Source organism: Telopea speciosissima, chromosome 10, assembly GCF_018873765.1.
Source record: "Telopea speciosissima isolate NSW1024214 ecotype Mountain lineage chromosome 10, Tspe_v1, whole genome shotgun sequence".
NCBI classification, from domain to species: Eukaryota; Viridiplantae; Streptophyta; class Magnoliopsida; order Proteales; family Proteaceae; genus Telopea; species Telopea speciosissima.
Window position 1 is genome coordinate 6316454 of NC_057925.1, and position 22919 is coordinate 6339372.

Here is a 22919-nt window from a genome sequence, read left to right on the forward strand (position 1 = left end):
ATATATTCTATATGATGTCAACAAAAAAATATATATTATATATCAAGATAATAAGTGATAATATATTTTATTATAGTATTATTTTATATCAAATTGATAATTTTCTCTTCGACCCAGTTCAACTCAGTCCAGTTCTTGCATCTCTCCCTTCCCACACTCCATGATAAGGGCCAATCAGGGTCAGCCCGACCTTGAGGGCAGGTCATGGTTGAATTTTCTAGGCCCTGAGACAGGATCAGGTCGGGCTTAGAGGTGACTCAGGGTTCGGTTAGAGTTTTAAAATGCCTGACCCAATCCGACCCTGATGTAGCCCTTAGTGACCACCTCATCTTGCCAACAATGACTAGACATTTTACCAGCCAAAAAAAAAAAATGACTAGACATTACCAAACAATGCCACAAATCTAATAGATCTTCCGTAGTGTATTTCTCCACTGATTCTGCTTTCCACTATGCCCTTACTTTTAATAAATTCAAAAGCACAATCACATATATCATTATTGGTTAGTGATTAAAGCTGAATGTCCATAGATATTATAAAGCCTTTGTCTACTTTTCATAGATTGGAACTTGAAAAAGGAATGGAGAACAAATATCTAGCAAAGCCTTTTATGGTACGTATCTACTGGCTGCGGGATAAGGATCATCTCCCGGAATTCACCGGTTGAGCTGTGTCGCACATATCTTGCGGTACGTCTTAGTATATGTGCGACACAGCTCAATGGTTGGCAGCACCTTAAACGTACTGGGCTCCCTGTAGATGAGCAAAATTCCTGTACGTGCATGCATGTGTTTTTAGTGGATGATGATCCATAACTATTAAAGCCAGCTGCGAATCTCTCTCTGTCTCTCTCTCTCTCTCTCTCTCTCGCACACAAGTATAAATGTTTCTTGAAGAAGAAAAAAACTAAGATATGGCGACTTCAAGTACAATTGGCGCTTACTTGGCCATGGTGGTGGTACATGCCGCTTATGGTGGATCCACCATCCTCATGAAGATTTCCCTCACCAAAGGACTCAGTCAATTAGCCTTTATAGTGTACAGACACCTAATTGGCATGCTCTTGTTAGGCCCTTTTGCCTATTTCCTTGAAAGGTAATTAATTAAGCTCTTTTCCGTCTATCTTGTAAGCTTTGCCCCTTCTATCATTCAATTCTCACACAAGTGCCAAAATTGCAGGAAACAACGCCCTTCTCTTTCACTTTCCTTGATGATCAAGATTTTCATTTTATCATCACTTGGGACTACTGTCCATCTCAATCTCTACTATATTGGCCTTGATTACACTGCCCCAACTGTTGCTAGTGCCTTAAATAATGTCATACCTGGCTTCACATTTGTCATGGCACTTCTGCTCAGGTGATGCTTTGTTAACTATCTGATTCTTATTTTCATAATTTTTTTATTTTTAACCCGAATATTATTTGGGATTCGGGGAAATCCCTAAATTTTATTAAGGTATAAAACCGATAAGAACAAAGGAGGGGACATAACCCCCACCTTACCCCAACCCATGAAGAAATTCTTATTTTCTTAGCTAGTGTTGTCAATTTCTTACTTAATACATATACCAATTGAAGTGGTTAGAGAATATTTCCAATTCATTCAGGTTGGAGAAAGTGAGGATTGACACTGCTAAGGGGAGAGCAAAGATCTGTGGAACATTGATATGTGCTGGTGGAGTTTTGATTTTTATATTCTGGAAAGGAGGTTACCACTTCAAAAGCTTCACCAGAAGCCCATTGATCAACATTACTAGAGGTTCTGTTCATGGGCCAACAGGGCACCACAAAGAGGACTGGATCAAAGGTTCACTTCTTATTCTAACCAGCAATATGGCCTTTAGTGCATGGCTCATACTACAGGCACTGGTCTCCGTTCTCTATCCAGCGCCATTATCATTGAACACTTTGATTTGTTTCTTTGCTTCTTTGCAAAATTCTGTTCTCGCTCTCTTTTTCGAAAGGGACCCAACATCATGGAGGCTTGAATGGAATGTCCAACTCTTGACCACCGTCTATTTTGTGAGTTATTTTCTATTTCTGTAGTGGAAATAGTTGTTACACTATGAGAGTGTCTAATGATAGAATTTGACACTTTCTTTTAAGTGTCGATCTATTTTCTTATTCACAAACATTTTTTAACTTACGGGTATAAAAGAGTTTTTTTTTTAAAAAAATTAATTTGAAAGTGACATATCATTATGTCAATATCAAAAAGGAATTTTTATCATTCAAGTTTGGTGTCCTGTCCAGTGCACCTTTAAAGTGCATCGAACAATGAACCTTACTTGTGCATTGGATTTTTATCATCTCACATGCATTGGTCATTGTCCGATGCACTTTAAAGGTGCATTGGTCATTGTCCGATGCACTTTAAAGGTGCATTGGACATAGCACCGCACTTGAGAGGATGAAAATCCATCAATTATGATGCACATATTTTTAAGTATACATGTGAATGACAATATTTACTCTCATTGGAAATAATTTTATGTTATACTTAAAAGGAAAAAAAAAAACAAAAATACTTAAGTTAAAAAATATTTGACACCTTGAGGGGTATCAATAAGAAAATCCTTAAGAGAAAACCATAAACTTAGGTAGACAGAAACAATGGATAAATCTTTGTATGATGATATTTGATTCTTGACAGGGAGTTCTCATCTCAGGCTTGGCGTACTACCTACAAACATGGTGTATCGGCAAGAAGGGACCAGTTTTTGCAGCCATGTATTATCCTTTGCAACTGGTGATTGTTGCCGTATTTTCAACCACTGTCTTTGCTGAGCGGCTTCACTTGGGAAGGTGAGCAAACAAAACATAGAATGGTGAGGGTAACACCCCACATGGTGAAGTCCAATGAAGTTAATCTCCACCCCATCTGACGAGGGGATCAGATGTGTGGTATTCCATTTCATTGGCCCTCAACCATGTGGGGTGGCACCCCACATGGGTAGAGGATCCATACTCTATTCCTACTATAGCAATTTCTACAGCCTCAATCTTAGATGGGTATGGATTGCTTATGTCTCTTGCAGCTTAATCGGTGCATTCTTCATTGTCATGGGCCTTTATACCGTATTATGGGGCAAAAGCACAGACAGTTGCAGTGAAGGGAAGATTGGGAACAGTGATAAAAGTTCTCTTGATCATCAGACTCTAGAGCTTTCCATAGCTAATCAACCCACCATCCTTGCCACAACTGGAAAAAACTGACATATCTATTGTGTTCAACTTCAAAGAACTTTGTTGTACAAGGAAAACTCATTAGGTGGTACATGAATTAAGCAAATGCATTCTATAATATAAAGGTAAAAATGTATCAAACATTAGACGACTATATATATTCACACATATTCAAATGGAGAAGCTTAATCTATTTCATAATCAAAGGTTACAAATGTAATGTGCCGGTAAAAATTCTTCTTGAAAGGTGTAAATAGCTTGTTACTAGCTATAAAAGCTATTGATTTGGCAACCTCAAATCCATTCTGGATTAAATTCTACTTAGCTTGTCAGCTTAACTGATATCTATTCTACAATGTAACTAATTTAGAAGATTCTACTAAATCCTATGCTTGTTCCCCTCTGGTGGCTCAAGTTTTTGGCTGTTTTAAGCTCTCTCTCCTTTTGTTTGTCTTTGGTTTCTCTCTGGTAAGTGTTGAATTAATCTCTTCATGATTCTAACAAGTGAATCCAATGAAAGCAATTGATTGAGTCTATAAATGATTTTTTGCAATATACAAATAGTTTCATATAGAATTACCAAATTAATGACAAGAATTAATTTTGGAAGTGTGTCTTGGCAATGATGGTCAAGGTCGTAACTCGTGCGGTAACTGAATGGCAAGAATTACCAAATTACTCGTACCCCACTTTTTGTATCCAAACTGTCCCAAGTAGAGCCTAAACCTCTAGCATAGCCTTATTTAACCATTTTAAGTCTACATTTGAAGTTTCACCAAAATACGACACCTTTTGTAAAAATGACGTTCTCGGTATCCGGACCACCCAATCTAGTCTGAAACACTTTGGATGGTCTCATTTGGTCTTATTAAGCTTTTACATAAAGTTTTGGCCAAATTGGATAAGTTGTGTGAAAATGACCATTTTGACCCTGGCATGGAATTTGGTATTCGAGCCACCCAATGTGACCTGAAACCATTTGGATAACCTTATTTGGTCATATTGTGCTTACACGTAAAATTTTATGTAATTTCGGTATCATTTGGACCTTGATTGGCGTGAAAATAGTTATGTGATTTTCTCGATATCTGTGTCACTTTTAAAAAAAAATCCGACTATATCAGACATATGGATGGAAAGTATGTATTGCGACCTTCACGGCAATATATGGCGCGTCAAAATCGGCCATTCAGATCAAAAGATATTGATGTTTGAATATGGATCCTTAAAATGGAATCTTTTTTTTTAAAGAGAAAAAATAAAGATAAAAATAAAAAATTAATTGACCTGAGTTAGATCGTATTGACCTGACCGGACCGACCTGGCCTGACCCAACCCAACTGGGCCTATTGGAGGACACACTAAGCCCACCAACGACCCCCCACATGGGCTTGGCCCCATGCCCACATGGGTGTTCCAAAGTCATGACTGATTGCACCGGCCTAGGCTGCCCAGCCGCCCTAGCTTGCACAATGCACATAAGTTGTGTTTGTCAGCCTCCCCACCAGCCTCTTGTCCCCTGCAATCAATGCCCCAAGGGTCTTTGAGACCTTTCCTCGAATAGGTTTATTCCTATAAATAGGAGGCCATTTGGAGGGTTCAAAGGAAGAGAGAATTCATGAGAAAATTACCTTTGTGATCGAAGCTCGTTCTCCTCTCTTTCAATCCATGCTATCTAAATCCCCAGATCATTCTCCCATAGATATATAAAATTTCACAAATACCCATTGCTCACCACTCTTGTCATTTGAAGCAACCACATTTGGAACGGTTTTCAGAGACTTCCGGCGACGATTTGCTGCCAAAGAAGGTTACCCAAGCTGAGCCCAAGCCCTTTCAAGGGTATTTTTTTTTTTTAAAATAATACAAGAATGACAAAATCTTGTAATTTTTAGGGGAAATGGTTCCCACTATTTTTTATGTCCATTAATTTTCCTACGGTCTAAATCATGTGTTTTGGGACACTTTTGCCCCTATGAATATTTTGGGGTTTTGCAAGAGTGGGGCCCATAAAATCGGATTCGGGCTTAGACACTGATATAGGTGTTAAGAGCATGTTTATATTAGTGTGTCTCTATTTTGGTTTGGCTGATTTAGATATTTGACATTTATTTTGTATTTTCTTCATTTTAATCGTTGTTCTTACGTTCTTTTTTTTTTTGGTAGAAATTGTTTTTACATTCTAGGAAGCATGAAAAATTTTAAGAATGCAAAAAAATCTTAAAAAAATTACAGAGTGTTCTTTATATTATGTTTAAATTTTATAGTCCGTAGCTATGGTATTTCATGCTTAAATGACTTTTGTATGTGTTTCCTATGTATGTCTTTTTCACTAGGGGTATAATGGTAATTTTGTACATGAAAAACCCAAAAAATAAAAAGAAAATCTCTAAAAATAAAAAAAATGATTTTTATAAAATACATACTGTTTTAAGTTGTTTTAGAAAGTTTTCATGTGCATACATGCATATCATGTGTCATAACCATGCTCGAAGCCGGTTTGATTGAGAAGGTGGAATCCATACCAGTTTCGGATCCAAAACCGAAGTGATATGACCCAGACTTATTTTGCCATTATGTCAGAAGGGTCATGCAACTGACAATTGTACCAACTTGCAACATGTAGTGCAAGACTTATTGGATGTGTAGAAGTTTGAACTCCGTCCCAAGCAGGATAAGTAGTTCTCTTAAGCAGTGATGTTAGGCCCAACAAGAGCATTTATTAAGGTTTTGGACATCACTTGGCTTTATGATACAAAAATTGTTGACGATAGAAGAAATGGCTTCCTACTGCACACCTGTTGATCCACCCTACTGTGGGTGCCTTTTTCAACATACTTAGATGATTATGTTCATCCCATGGAGTCAAATTTGGTTTTGGCCATGTCTGGGCAAGTACATTAGTGTTTTAGGTAATCGTATTGTTGTTCTTTCCTTTTTCTCTCTGTTTTCTCATGTGAAAGATGTTATCTTTTCTTCTTGGTGTCGTGTCAGTCCCAGTGAGTCTGTGTCTGATGTAACCTGCAGCTTTTCAATTTTTAATAAAATAGTTTCTTTGAGTATATTGTTTATTCTCCTTTTTCCCCCCTATCTTTTTATGATGAATCTTGCGACAGCCCGTTGCCTAGCGTCCCTGAATTAAAAAAAAAAAAAAACTCACCAACCATTCATTTTGTGTGTCAAAGTCTTGATGATAAAAAATCTTGAGCTTTCCATACATCTGATCCTCTTCCAACTAGCGGGTAGCTTAGAAGGAGATTTTACTACATTTAACTATTAAGGGAGGCCATCTTCGGCCGCTTGTTATCCCAAATGAATCTGCTAGTCTCTCTGTTGTGCCTTGGCCTTTTTGTTTGAAAAGCTCACCTTTGCTCACCTACAACCTATTATCCAAGTACTCTCCTACTTGTTGCATGTCGCACTATCTTCTAGGGTCTAACCATGAGAAATCTCTGTGTTGAAACCTAATGTCACAGGTCTATGATACATTGATTTGTATTGGTGGGGCCATGGTATTTTTTGGAAAGGAGGGTATCACTTCAAAAGAAATCCATTGATCGACATTGATGGAACCAGAGGTTCTGTTCATGGTCAATAAGGCACCACAAAGAGGACTGGATCAAAGGTTCACTTCTTATTCTCATCAGCTTTATTGCCTGGAGTGCATCACTCATACTACAGTCACTGGTCTCTGATGTCTATCCAGCGCCATTATCATTGAACACTTTGATTTGTTTCTTTGCTTCGTTGCAATCTTCTGTCCTTGCTCTATTCTTGGATAGGAAACCAATATCGTGGAGAGTGGAGTGGAATGTCAAGCTCTTGATTATCATGTACTCAGTGAGTTATATTTTATGCTTGTAGTGGAAATGGTAATTACTTTAGGGTATGTGTGGCAACATTTAAAAGAAACTGTTCTTGTATTTTTGTTGGAAATTTTTTAAAATAGAACATGTATTTGACGTCCGATCTGTTTTGTGTTTCTTTTTTTAATGAATCAACTAGTTAACATTTGTTGGTCATTGGAGAAACAGATTTGATGTTGTTTATAGTAAAAAAACACAACTCAAAATTGTATAAAAAACTTACCCAATAAACCCAACTTTCGAGCTTGACTCTCTCTATTGCCACCACCACTGCCACAGCCACCGCTATGAAGATATACCTCTGTTAATATGTATTCTATATGTGTTTCTGTTCTTTTTTAATGTTAGAAATGTTTTATCGCAATTTTACCATACAAATTTTTTTTTTTTACAGAAATATTCCAAATGAACAGAAACATAAAAAAGTAATTCTGACTTCAAAATACTAATTTGGAATAGAAATGTTGTCATACACAAACTTAATAACCATAAGCTTAGGTAATCAGTCACAATGGGTATTAGTGGCCAGTCATTGTTTAATGATATTTTCTTCTTCACAGGGAATTGTCAACTCAGCCTTAGGGTACTACCTACAAACATGGTGTATCAAAGAGAAAGGATACCAGTTTTTGCAGCTATGTTTTTTCCCTTGCAGCTGGTGATCGTCGGTATATTCTTAACAATTGTCTTCACTGAGCGGCTTCACTTGGGAAGGTGAGCAACAAAAACATAGAATGGTCATTCCTATTGGAAATTTCTAAAGCCTCAATCTCTAATGAGTATGGATTGCTTCTGGTTTCTTGCAGCTTGATAGGTGCATTTCTCATTATTGTGGACGTTTATACCATATAGGTGCTATGTTTTTTTATTTTGTTGGATGAATTGGCATATATTCAACAAGCGCAAAGAATATTCAGCCTCAAAAGGGAAAGGAAAAGAATGGGCGGGGGAGAAAAAAAATTACAAGCAAATGCCTGAACACAGAGAAAGAAATACAAAGCAAATTGAAGAGAATATCTAGGCAATGGTCGGATATCTAATAACAAGTCCGAAGAGGACACAATATGACAATTCTATTTAGACGAAAAGCACTGCCCTAAAGTGATTTTGGAGCTCATGTCAAAGATGATTGAATCAAGATCTGATCTTGTCTTCTAGAATTGCTTGATCAAAGCTTGATGTTGCTCTCTTTCCATAGATGATACACCGTAGCACTAAAAGCAAGCTTCACAAGGGAGTCAAAGCATGATTTTCCTTTGACCTGATTAAGGATCCACTTTCGCTCATTTTCAAAAGATCCAATGCTCCTAGGAGCAACCTAGCACCAATTGCTAACTTAGACCAAATCCACATGGGGAGGGGACATTCAAAGAAAAACCGAGGCTTATGTGGGTGATGTTTTCAGGGGTACTCCCACATAGACAACAAAGGTGGGGGTGGGGGTGGGGGTGGGGGGGGGGGGGGGGACAGGATGTGTCTTTGGATAAAGAGGGAATGGGTGAGTAGGGATCAGATTAAAGCACGCTAAACAATGAAGCTATGCATGGGAATGTGATCTTTGAATCAAACAATATAATGCCAAGTGACCTAAGGGTCTCCAGTGCAAATAAGGTTCCAGGCCAAGGAGGAGGAGAAGAACCCATTTGAAAATTCTTTCCAAATAACAAGGTCACAAAACCACAAGGCCGGCGGGGATATCGAGGAGGGTATTCAATCCATGCATCAATCAGAGAGCAATTTTGCCATTGGTGATGGATTTAATTTGGTTAAATGGCTTCAATTTGGTTATCAATCCCTCTGCCCTCACTGCACTATGTGATGATTTTCTCCCACTAAATATGGAGTGTACACATCATACATCTAAGGTTCCAAGAATGATTTTGCCATTGATGATAAATTGTTTAAGGGACTTAGGGTCTTGAAGATTCTGGGTAGGAGAAGAGGTAGCTGCGCTAGAGACGTAGAATTGGAAGAGGAAGCATAAGACCACAATTGCCGTGTAGTAAACAAGTACCCGGTTTGAGAAAATGAGATTGAGATGTTGTTGATAGCCATGAACTCGTTGTTGTTGATAACCACGAACCAGAAATTGTGGTTGAGTCGCATCAATGAAGATACTTTTCTTAAGGTTTGAAACACCCCCTGCATCAGTGTAACCGGGGTTCCTTGCGTTTTACCTCTAAGATAAAAACAACTACGAAACCTTGGTCTTATGCACAAAGACTTCGGTTATAAGGGAGAGCAAGGCTAGGCTCACCAGAAGGTTTAGAAAAAATGATTTTAAATGCTGTTGGAAAACCAAAAATAGTGAGATTGTCTCCACCCAAAAATCTTAGAGAAGTAGGCAACACCCCCTCTCTATATATAGCAGAGGAAGAGACACCACTAAGGGGTATCTCCAAGAGACATGCCCTAACAACAGACCTTTTCCCAAACTACTTATTTGTTGATCATTCAAACAAGTCGTTCAATAGTCACACCTATTGGTCATTTAGATGCCTATTGATGCCTATTAGAAAACGACATAATTCTCCTCTAAATATTTTGAATCTTTAATTTTAAAGACAAATAAAAATTCCAACATGCCGAAGCATAAGAATATGGAATAATAATTTAGTTCACCAGATCAAGGGGCCACCTCTATACAATTTGTTGTCCTCCCAGCCCTAGCCCCGACCTGGCCCGCTCCTCACCCCTGACCACTCTCCCCTCTTCTTGTCCACCTCCTTTGCCTCTCACCTCCCCCGATCCCCAATCCAACACCCCCTTCCCATTCCCACCCCCATCAATTTCCAACTCCCCTCTTCCCACCCACCCCTCTACCCTCCCCCTCACCCTTCCTCTCCCGCCACCAGCTCTAGATTGGTTGGCCATAGGGCAGCTCCACTCCTACCGACCCCGTTGAACTCTTCAGCATCGCAGTTCCCAAAAAGAAGAATGAAGTTGGATCTGAGTAGAAGAAAAAGAGTCCCAGAGGGAACGACCATCTTCTATGGACACTAATTTTTTATTCGCATAACATTATACTACATTATACTTTGTAGTGGCTTAATTTTTCATTCTATACATTTGAAATTGGGTTGGGAATGGCTTTATGTCTATGTGCTCATCTTTTGTATTATTATATTGATTTTTGTATTGTTATGGAAAAAGAATCAGTACAACACTTGTGTCCAGATCCTTTCGCACGCTAAGAGACTAAAGTGGGGACTCACACCCTCTCGTAACTTGAGGCTGACTCAGGTTCACGTACGAGAAACATCTCTTACGCCTCTGAGGTGCACAGATGGAATCCACTTCAAAGTCTGACTTCATCTATGCGCCTCAGAGGCGCATACGAGATTGTTCTTGTACATGAACTTGAGCTGGACTCCAGTAACTTAGGGTTCCCGTATGCCTGAATTAGTGCTTATCTGTGACGGGAAACCATCTCAATTTGGATCCTCTGCTGCTGCCTACCCGTGCAGCCAATGTGCAACCTCATACAAGCAGGGCATGGGCCCCACATGGACTCCACCCGGATCGGGTGCTCGGACAGTGTGTAGGACGGTCATTTCACCCCTATCTATGTGAGGCTACACGCCGGCCGCACGGGCAGGTAGTAGTAGAGGATCCGAATCCTGATTAATAAACGGTTTGTCAATTCCAATTTAAACAGTTTGATTTGACTTAAAATAAACGATTTCGATTTGCATTTGACACCCTTCAGGAGTGAGGATACGTACGGTTTCTTGTATCTACCATGCATACAATTGAGGGTGAAGCTAAGCGCTTCATTTGAATTTTAAAGGAATAAAATTAAAAAGGAAAAAAATATAGAGACCCCCCTCAATTATGGCCTGTTTTCATGTACACCCTTCATCCTTAAAACTTTTCAAACACACCTCCTCATCTATTGAAAGTATGTAAATTAGTCTACCAAACTAACTGCCGTTTAGTTTTAACCATCAATACCCATTCAACCATTTTTTTAAGATCAGATTGCCCAAATTAAAAGTTTGAAGACGAAAATATCCTTTAGGGGTAAATACACCTCATGCCTTTTTTTCACCTAGCCTGTCATAAGGTTGGGCACATCTCTCCTGTATCGCCCCAACCCCCATTTCTACTATATATTTTTCTTCCTCACCCCATCACTCTCCTGTACCGCCCCACCCCCACCTCTATTAATCTATTTCACCATCCCCATCACTCTCCAGTTCCGTTCCCGGCCATCTCCCACCTCTTAATAAAGGAGAAGGAAATCTGATATTTTTATCAGGTCAGGAACCAAAAAGGGCTTATTTTTTCATTCCATTCTCTGGTTATTTAAAAAAAAAACCACAAAAGCCATGATGATCAGGAAAAAAATAAAACCAAAAAAGAGCTAATAAATGTGAGCTCACTTGGGTAGAAATTAAGGCAACAGGAAAACAAAAAACCAAAAAGGAATTCATGCAGCTGTTAACCACAAAAGCCATACATGGTCAATTTAACTGTTAACAGGGGAAACACAAAACAAAAAAGAGCTTATTTTGCCCTATTACTTTGCCTGTTAAGACCTTCCTCTGTTTCCATGGAAGCTTAAAAAGAGTTGATGTTATGCCTCTTTCAAGTTTTGAACCAATCTAAAAGAAGTTACCATTGTTTATGCAATTTGAAATGGTAGTGCTTTGTAAAAAAAGATCTCATACTGAGCCACCACAGATCTACCCCTGCTTATGCAGCCACTGGAACTGGTCATTTGAGTTCTATATATCAACTAGGAAGTACATCTTTTCTTTTGTTCTCTTCCGTGCAATAGATTCTTTGCTGGCTAAAATATTACCCAGATTTCCTCTGCAAGCTACTTAGATTGTCTGATCAAGCTAAATAATCTCCTAAATTAAGTGGTAACCCAAGGAAGTAGATGGTAGCAATTCTAATTTTTATTTCACCTTTTTTCCTTTTATACAATCTATACAATTGAACTGTCAGATACTGTTATTGCAGCCATAAGACTCGATATTTGAACGCCAGCAACCGAGAGCTCTCTGCTCCCAACGAAGTTCAGGTATCCAATGAAAACCCTCGTCCACTGCCTTCCGAGGAGCAACCTTGTCATGAATTGCTTCAGTTTAGTTTTCAGGAGCTTAAGTCTGCCACTGGGAATTTCAGACCTGACAGTATTCTTGGGGAAGGTAGGTTTGGGTATGTTTTCAAAGGATGGATAGAGGAGAATGGTCTTGATCAAAAAAAGATAGAGGAGAATGGAAGAGCTCCTGCGAAACCAGGTTCAGGTGTCACGGTTGCAGTTAAATGTCCGAAGCCAGATGCTCTTCAGGGCCATAGAGAATGGGTGGTTAGTGCGTGAGAGAGAGAGAGAGAGAGAGCTTACCTGAAGAGCAGCAGCGGTGAGAAAAGGTTTTAAAGATGAGGTGTATATGAAAACGGATAATATTTTCACAGATTGGATTCCAGCTGAACGATTATAAGTTATTCATGTACGCTCACGTACGTGAAAATTCCCCACTCACATAGTTGATGGGGGTGTCTCTATATTTTCCCCAATTAAAAATAAAGGCCAAGCGCTTCACAGATATAATTTAAGAACTCTTGAAAAAGAAGGAAAAACTCCTTAATAATTGATTGGCATAATAAGGGAATTCTCCATCCACCCAACAGTCAATATATCAAACCATCACTTGATGACAAAACATAAAAATAAATAAACAAAACATAAAATCAAAAAGGTGTAGCACATCGGCACAACAACTGATAGATCTATAAATTATGGTTTTAGTGTACGGTATTGGAACGGATATCGGTAACATGAGAAATTGATACGATACCGATATAGTATCGGCTTGGATTGGCTATATCAGACAAAGTTCCTTAAAAATGAATTTTCTTATCATTTTACCCATACCGTGCTACCGATACAGTATCGGCACAGTATCGGTATCGATGACTAGCAAGACCGGTATGTTATCGGATGATACGATATCGATACTTAGAACCATGTCTATAATTGAAAGAGAAAGTTTTCTTCCACTGCGTCAAAGGGTTCAGCCACCATCTCAGGACTCTAAAACATTCCTCAATTTGTGAATGGTTGAACATACTTTTTATTGTTGCGCGATACTTTCTCTAACCCATCCGAAAGCTATAGTCAAGGAATTCCTATTTTTTGTGGCTTAAGAAAAACTCAGTTTGATTGTGTGTTTTTGGGTTCAGTTTAAGTCAACATCATTCCAAAAGTCAATTAGGGCTAAAAGTTCAAAATTTCATGTCAGGCCTTGGCTGGTCTTGTTGGGTATATTCTATAACCCTAATATATGTTCTAATATAAATCTACTTGACTAAGGAATCAGGCTGTAGTGGGCCCCATTGGATAGAGCCCATCTAACCTAAAACCCTAGTCTTTCCTATAAATACTAGTTGGAGGTAGCAACTGGTATTATTCCAAACTTGATATGCAGGGTGTATTGCTTTAAGCAACCTAGTGCTTAAACCCTAAACCCTAACAATATTAAAGCAATAGTTATTTTATTTTTCTCTCCTCGATCGTGCATTAGCTCCTCATTCACGGTTATGGTTTTTTGAGAGATCAGTTTTTGGTGTTCGTCCTCATTCACGGTTCTGGCTTGATTGTGCATTACCCTTTTGGAGAATCTCGCTTCTTGCCTATTGGTGCGTTCATGGTTCTGGTTTCTGTGAGATCAGCTTTTGGTTTGGTTTTTGTCTTCAACACTTTTGGTTGATTACAAAACGATAAAAGGAAGTTTGTAGCCTTTTCTATTGTCAGAAAGCTCGTTTCAAAGCTTTTGGTTGTTAAAAAAAATAAAAAAATAAAAAGCCAAAAAAAAAAAGGAAGTCTACTATTCTTTGTCTTGTTAGAGAGCTTTTTTGTAAAGATTTTTGGTTTATGAAGAATTGCTCTCACATTTTTGGAGAAATCAGTTTAGTGTTTTGTCTTCAACTCTTTTGATTTGATTGTTTTTAAAAAAAAAAAGACGACAAAGAAGAAGAAGACAAAAAAAGAAAACCTTCTTTAGGCAGAAAGCTTTTAACCAAGCTTTTGTCAAGCTTTTAGGTTCGGTCACCATTAGCGACTAGCGCCAGCCGCCAACGAACAACGCCAGTGCCGAACAAAATCGGGTCCCCGCTGGCTGTGTCTGATCCGCCGTATCCTCTGCCTCTCCTCTCACCAGGTGCGATTGTTCTATTTTAATTTTTTTTTTAAATAAAAATATATAGCAATCTTGAGATGGAGAAACCCGTCTTTCCGTTTAAGATGATCAAATTGAAAACTTTAAGTGGATCTGAGTTCAATGCATGGAAACGAAAGACTTAGTTTGGTTTAAAATATTTGAATGTGTTCTATACCGTAATGAGTACTTTCAAAGACTACATTGATATTGAGAAATCTTAATGGGTTAGTGATGAAGACTTTTGCAAAGATTATTTGTTGAATTGCTTGTCAAATAGACTTGTAGAAACTTATAGTAAATTTGACACTGCAAAAGAGATCTGGGATACTTTAGACGCCCAATTTAAGAAAGATGATGAACTATCCAAAACTCACTTGGTGGATAAGTTCATGGACTTAAAATTTCAGGAAGACAAGACAATCCTCCCTCAAGTAAATGATCTTGAGAATTTATAATCTAAATTAAACATAGAAAAAAATTCCTAGTTGGTGCTATTATTTTTAAGTTACCTTTGACTTGACATTCTTTTAAAATTGATATGTATAAAAAGAAAGTGCAAGTGAGGCTGGATGATCTCAAGCGATTCATTAGAATCGAAGATGAGAACAAGACTAGGAATAACTTGGAGATGGTTAAACAACAGTCAGCTGCTAACATGGTTTCCCATCCCAACAAATTTTTTAAGAAATTCAAGCCACCTAAAAATGAACCAAAGCAATTGGAGGCAAAAAAGACTACTTTAAAAAAGAATGGCAAGTGCCACAACTGTGGTAAGTGGGGTCACTATGCATCTAAGTGTAGACACCCTAAAAAGGGGGATTTTGACACACCAAAGAAGGAAGTCCACATGATGGTGGATAAGACTGAACCTACAAATTTTGTTGCCATGGTTGAAAAGGGTGGGGCCAAATCTTCTGTAAATTGGTGGTTGGATTCTGGAGCAACCTGTCATGTGTGCAACAACAGGAACTTACTGATTGAGAAAGCCAAAGTAGCAAAGACGGTTACAGTTACTAATGGAGCATCAGTGGAGGTGACTTAGAAAGGAACTGCAAATCTGATCTTGTCTTCAGGTAAGACTTTAATTTTGAAAGATGTTAAAGTAGTTTATGATTTTGGAAAGAATTTAATTTCACTTAGCCTATTATGTGATGCTGCCATGTGTGTGTTTTTTCATAGTGATAGAGTAATTTTGTCTGTTAACTCTCATTATTTTGATTGTGTTTATTTAGTTAATGTCATGTATAGATTAAGTTTAGCAAATGAGACAATTAATCAAGTTAGTTCAAATTTGTTTGATCCTAAAATATTACATTGCAGATTAGGACATGTGAATTATAGGAAATTGCTCAAACTAGCTAAAACTCATAATTTATTATTAGACACTTCGATTAAATTTAACAGATGTGAAGTGTGTGCTCAAATCAAAATTACTAGAAAACCTTTCCGTTCGATTTCTAGGAGTATACAACTTCTTAAATTAATACATTCTGACCTTTGTGACTTTAAAAGTTTCACTACTAGAGGTGGTCGAAAATATTTAATTACTTTTATAGACGAATTTTCTAAGTATTATCATATTTATCTGTTAAAATTGAAAGACGAAACTTTTGAAAAATTTAAAATTTTCAAGAATCGAGTAGAAAATCAGTTGAACTTAACAATTAAAAGACTTAGAAGTGATAGAGGAGGAGAATATAAATTGTCAGAGTTCAAGGACTTTTGTGCCACTCATGGCATAATACTTGAAACTACTGCTCCTTACTCGCCTCAATGAAATGGCATACCTGAATGTAAGAACATGACGTTGATAGAAATGTTAAACTCCATGTTATTGACAGTTGGTATGCCTGCTTGTTATTGGGGAGATTGACTGCCAATCATATTTTAAATAGATTACCACACTCTAAGTTGACTTCTACTCCTTATGAAATTTGACATAACCATCCCTGTAGATTTGACATTCTTAAAACTTGGGGCTGTATAGCTTATGTAAGGATACAAGACCCTAGGAGACCTAAGGAGGAAACTTGAACCAACACGTGTGTATCTAGGATGTGCAGAAGACAATGCTACAGACTGATTTTTGGATTTCTCAACCAATGTGGTGATGGAATCTAGGGATGTTGTGTTTTTTTAGGATAAATTTCTCAAAGACAAAGGCATGACCTTACCAGGTCTGACAGGAATGGTTACAGAATCACCTTTGGAATTTGAACCAATTGTTTCTGATACTATTCCCACAATGATCTCTGAATCTGAGTCTAGACGAGTTTCTACTAGAGATCGAGTACCCAAGAATTTTGATAAGGATTTTATGACCTACCATTTAGAGACTGATCCATCCAACTTTAAGGAAGTGATGAGATCTAGGGACTCACTATTATGGAAAGAAGCCATTGATGAAGAAATGAGCTCTTTAATATAAAATCAGACCTGGTAGCTTGTTGATTTGCTTACAGGGGCTAAAACGATAGACTGTAAATGGGTTTTGAAGAAGAAACTTAATCCTGACGGATCTATAGCCAGATATAAAACACGCTTAGTAGCTAAAGGCTATACTCAAGTTAGTAGGATAGATTATTTTGATATCTACTCACCGGTCTGTCACTTGGCTACGATAATGATTCTTCTTATTTTGGCATCTATTGAGCACTATGTTGTGCATCAAATGGATGTGAATACGACTTTCCTTAATGGAGACCTAATGGAAGAAATCTACATGAACCAACCTGAAGGGTTTGTCATAGAAGATTTTGAAAAAAGAGTTTGTAAGTTGAACAAATTTTCATATGGTCTTAAACAAGCTCCTAAATTATGACATGAAAAGTTTGACAGAACGGTAAAGAGCTTTGGTTTTCATACCAGTAACTCAGATAAATGCCTTTACTTTCGGTTTGTGTCAAATAAGGTTACGATTATTTGCTTGTATGTAAACGATATGTTGATTCTTGGTTCTGACCATTCTGTAGTGAGTGACAATAAAGCAACCTTGTCCAAAGAATTCGACATGAAAGATCTCAGTGTAGTAGACATCATTTTTTGTATGAAAATAAGTTTTAATAGGCAATTGATCACTTTTAGCCAATCTCATTATATTGAGAAACTACTTTCCACATGGGGATACAGTGATTACAAACCGATTAAGACACCTTATGACTATAACAAATGGCTGAAACCTAATGCAGGTGACACCGTGAATTAGTTGAATTATTCTAAACTGATTGGTAGTCTCATGTATGCAATGGATTCTACCAAACCAGACATAGCCTTTACGGTAGGCATGCTGAGTCAATTCGCTAGTAACCTTGGCAAAGAACATTGGGATACTCTAACGAGGCTCATGAGATACCTTAAGGGTACTCTAAGGTATATCTTACACTATACTGGACATCCTCCAATTTTGGAAGGATATTCTAATGCATCGTGATGCTCAGATTTGGGAGATAGTAAATCTACCAGTGGATTTATCTTTACACTGCGTGGAGCAGCTGTTGCATGGTAATCCAAGAGACAGATTTGTATTGCTCTGTCATCTATGAAATTGGAACTTATTGCTCTAACTTCTGCAGTAAATGAAGCAGAGTGGATAAAAGATCTGATTATGGATATTTCACTGAGAAATTTGAAGTTAAACTCTCTATCTATATTTTGTGATAATCAAGCTACAAAAATGATAGTTAATAACTCACTCTTTAATGGAAAGATGAGGCATATCAGACTGAAACAATGAAACAGGCCATGCTGAATTATCTGACAGAACACGGAATCATCACTTTGACCGATATGCGATCGAAGAATAATATGGTAGTTGCCCTTACAAAAGGACTGAACAAAGATCAAACATTCAAAACTGTGGGGAAAATGAGATTAAAGACCCTTTAGACAGGTCTTAATCTAATCCTATGTTATTTTGAATTATTCGAATCTCATCTAGTCATACTAAGCATTTGTGACAATTTACATATTTCAGATAATTTGGTAAGATTACTAAGTATGGAGGTCTGTGAAACCATTCCAAATCTGATGGTGTAGCAAATTTCTGTATGATGTTTCCTTACTTTGTTATTCCACAAAGAAATATGAAAATTGTTTTGATATGTTTCGTTGATATTATGCTTGTCTTTCAATCCTTCATAGTATGATGTGTCATTCCAAACTTGATGATACAACATCTGTGATTGCTATGACGAAGAGTCTGATAGTTGTAATGAGCTAGATGGATGATCTGAGGGTCGGCTCATGTCACATCGAGTCGACCTAAAGTCTGATACTTATAATGAGCTAGATGGATGATCTGAGTATCGACATATATCAGATTGGGTCAGCCCAGCATCTGATAGATATGAAGAGCTCGGGGGATGATCTGAGATAGTTCAGGTGGACCTCATCCCAGATGTTGCCGCAGGTCATCATCTCCTGGTCGATAGTAATTTGGTTCATCAGTTTAATAACAAAATTTACACTATTAGAGGTGGCAACCAAACTGAGCCTTTAATAAATTTCAGATAAAACCACATACACATTCATAAATAGTAATTGCTAAAGATGATTCTCCACAACTATTAAAGCCCATTGCAAAGTTTAATGGAGAGAAAAAGGATTCGATCGGTGGGTCTTGGAGGTGAATGGAAGGCCAAAGAGATGATGGGTTCTGTTGCAGCAATTGGGTTGCGGTTAATGGGATTCAGTGGTATAGAAATCGTGGATTTGGAGTGGAAACGTAAAAGGAGTAAAATAAAAATGAAAGAGAAGCGATGGAAGGAGAAAAGGGGCTGACCGTGAATGGCAACAGGGATAAGGGTGTCAATGAGTAACCAATAACCAAGTACCGAATCTGGATCCGGGCCAGATAATTGGAACCGATCAGGACTGAATTTAGTATGGTTAAGTCATGGATCTGAAAATGTCTTTATAATTCGGTTCGGATTAGATCTGGATCAACCCACCTATCCGGCGGATCTAACTGAATCCGAACTGAATGCTCGCCTTAGAAACTCAAACTTTGACCACTTTTTGTGATCCTTAATCCACTAAATGTGGTGGTTTTTAGAACCGTTGTGGGTGGTTTCTTACAAGTTTCTTATGGAGAAGCAAATAACATTTATCTGGAAGTGCATTGTCTTTCACTTTATTTCACTGTATTTAGTGCATATTCTTCTACTCATTTGAAATAGTTGCTTGACAGAGGATTTAATAAAATATAAAAATAAACTCAAGTGTCTTCATGAATTGATAGGTGTATTAGAACTGGAAAATTGTCTCACTTTTGAGCCAATCTGTTCCAGTTAGATTAATATTCTTTTTCAATATTTTTTTTTACTCAAGCAAGTCAGATATTTTGATCTCAAACTTTTGCTTTGCTTTGTCTCCTGAATATTAGAATCGAACGAGAACCGAATGGCATAACCGAATTACAATTGGATATAGTAACCGGATGTAATAACCAGATACACTTGACTGTAACCTGATTAAAACAGAACCGTCCAAAATCGATTCGAGTATTCAATTTAGAACTGATCCGGGACTTGGTCCAGCTCTGAATCCCACTACCACTGCTTAGAACCGAACCAGATCCAAACCGAATACCCGATTCCATACCCAATTGACACTCTTAAACCGGGATTGGTCGGCTGGGTTTTTACCATGGGAAGATAGGTGGTTGGTGGAAACTGGATTTTAATGGAGAGAACAAAGATTCGGTCGATGGATCCGGACCTTTATCTGCTGCATCGCACGATGGCACAGCAGCGGATAAAAATTCGGATGGATCCCATTCTAATCTATAGTCTATTCAGAGAGTGACCTAAAGTGGGGATCGTACGTGGAAGTTGGCCCAAGGGATGGATTGCGATAAAAACGAAATTCAAAAGCACAATCCACTATACCATCACCTTGTTTTAGCCCTTAGTGGCTACCTCATCCTCTATGCGTTGTTGCCAACTATGACTAGACATTACCAAACAAATTTAACTTCCGTGGGGTATTTCTCCACTGATTCTGCTTTCCACTATACTCTCAATTTTAATAAATTAAAAAGCACAATCACATACATTCATTAGTGACTAGTGGCATGCAAGGTTGAAGCTGAATGTCCACAACTATTATAAAGCCTTAGTTCATTTTTCATAGATTAGAAGTGGGGGTGGGGGGGGGGGGGGTTGGAGGCAATTATCTAGCAAAGCTCTCTCTCTTTCTCTCTCTCACACTCGAGTATAAATGTTTCTTGAAACAAGAAGGAAGAAATAAGGTATGGGGACTTTACGTACATTTGGTTTTTACATGGCCATGGTGATGGTCCAATTAGATTATGGTGGATCCACCATCCTCATGAAGATTTCACTCAACAAAGGACTCAGTCGATTAGCCTTTATAGTGTACAGACACCTACTTGCCATGCTCTTGTTAGGCCCTTTAGCCTATTTCCTTGAGAGGTAATTAATTAAGCTCTTTTCCATCCGTTCAATTTGGATTTTCTATTGCCAAGCTGTCCGGTAGGACCCTACTGCCAAGACACAGTAAAGTGGTAAATGACCGCCTTACCCCCACTCGGGCAAGGCACTCGGACAAGGGTAAGGCGGTCATTCCCAACCTTGCTGTGTCTTGGCAGTAGGATCCTGCCAGACAGCTCGGCAGTAGAGGATTTGCTCCTTCATCATTCTCACACTCTGCCATGCATGCTTTCTCTTATAATTGCAGGAAACAACGCCCTTCTCTTTCACTTCGCTTGATGATCAAGATTTTCATTTTATCATCACTTGGGACTACTGTCCATCTCAATGTCTACTATATTGGCCTTGATTACACTTCCCCAACTGTTGCTAGTGCCTTAAGTAATGTCATCCCTGGCTTCACATTTGTCATGGCAGTTCTTCTTAGGTGATGCTTCATTAACTATCTGATTCTTATTTCCCTAGTTTTTTTTTTTTTTTTAAAGTCCGAATATTATCTGGGACCTGAGGAAGTTCCTAAATTTTATTAAGATATAAAACAACAAAAATAAAGTAGGGGACATATATAACCCGCTTTACCCCAACCCATGAAGAAATTCTTATTTTCATAATTAGTGTTGTCAATTTCTTACTTAATACATTTACCAATTGAAGTGGTTAGAAAACATTTCCAATTCATTCAGGTTGGAGAAAGTGAGGATTAAGAGTGCTAAGGGGAGAGCAAAGATCTGTGGTACATTGATTTGTACTGGTGGAGCTTTGATTTTTATATTCTGGAAAGGAGGTTACCACTTCAAAAGCTTGACCAGAAGCCCATTGATCGACATTACTAGAGGTTCTGTTCATGGATCAGCAAGGCACCACAAAGAGAACTGGGTCAAAGGTTCACTTCTTATTCTAACCAGCAATATTGCCTGGAGTGCATGGCTCATACTACAGTCACTGGTCTCTGACGTCTATCCAGCACCATTATCATTGAACACTTTGATTTGTTTCTTTGCTTCTTTGCAATCTTCTGTTCTCGCTCTCTTTTGGGAAAGGGACCCAACATCATGGAGACTTGAATGGAATGTCCAACTCTTGACCATCATCTATTTTGTGAGTTATTTTCTATTTCTGTAGTGGAAATAGTTGTTACACTAATGGGAGTGTCTGAATGATCGAATTTGACACCTTTTAATTGTCTTTTATATTAATAACAGCCATTTTTTAAATTAAGGGTATAAAAGAGTTTTTAGAAAGAAAAAAAGAATTTGAAAGTGACATCATTATGTCAATATCAAAAAAGAATTTTTATCATCTCAAGTTTGGTGCGCTGCCCAGTGCACCTTTAAAATGCATCGGATGGTACACCTCACTTGTGCATTGGCCACCATCCGATGCACTTTAAAGGTGCACTGGACATAACACCGCACTTGAGAAGATAAAAATCCATCAATTATTATGCACATTTTTCTAGTATACATGTGATTGACAATATTTACTCTCATTGGAAATAATTTTATGTTATACTTAAAAGGAAAAAAAAAAACTAAAGTTAAAAAATATTTTACACCTAGAGGGGTATCAATAAGAAAATCCTTAAGATAAAACCATAAACTTAGGTAGATAGAAACAATGGGTAAATCTTTGTTTGATGATATTTGATTCTTGACAGGGAGTTGTCATCTCAGCCTTGGGGTACTACCTACAAACATGGTGTATCAGCCAGAAGGGACCAGTTTTTGCAGCCATGTTTTCTCCTTTGCAACTGGTGATGGTTGGCATATTCTCAACCATTGTCTTTGCTGAGCGGCTTCACTTGGGAAGGTGAGCAAACAAAACATAGAATGGTGAGGGTAACACCCCACATGGCGAGGTCCAATGAAGTGTAATCTCCACCCCATCTGACGAGGGGATCAGATGTGTGGTATTCCATTTCATTGGCCCTCAACCATGTGGGGTGACACCCCACATGGGTAGAGGATCCATACTCTATTCCTACTATAGCAATTTCTACAGCCTCAATCTTAGATGGGTATGGATTGCTTGTGTCTCTTGCAGCTTAATCGGTGCATTCTTCATTGTCATGGGCCTTTATACCGTATTATGGGGCAAAAGCAGAGACAGTTGCAGTGAAGGGAAGGTTGGGAACAATGATAAAAGTTCTCTTGATCATCCGACTCTAGAGATCTCCATAGCTAATCAACCCACCATCCTTGGCACAACTGTAAAAAACTGACCAATCTATTGTGTTCAAC

General features: G+C 38.1%; 1 protein-coding gene across 1 annotated transcript; it reads left to right on the top strand.

Moving 5' to 3' along the window:
* The first annotated feature begins 914 nt into the window (after positions 1 to 914).
* On the top strand, positions 915 to 22900 carry LOC122642337 (WAT1-related protein At1g43650-like). The gene is made up of 5 exons (XM_043835771.1): positions 915 to 1096; positions 20927 to 21106; positions 21363 to 21777; positions 22337 to 22488; positions 22723 to 22900. Exons 1-5 carry the CDS (start codon positions 915 to 917, stop codon positions 22898 to 22900), a joined length of 1107 nt encoding a protein of 368 aa, XP_043691706.1.
* Positions 22901 to 22919: the final 19 nt, after the last annotated feature.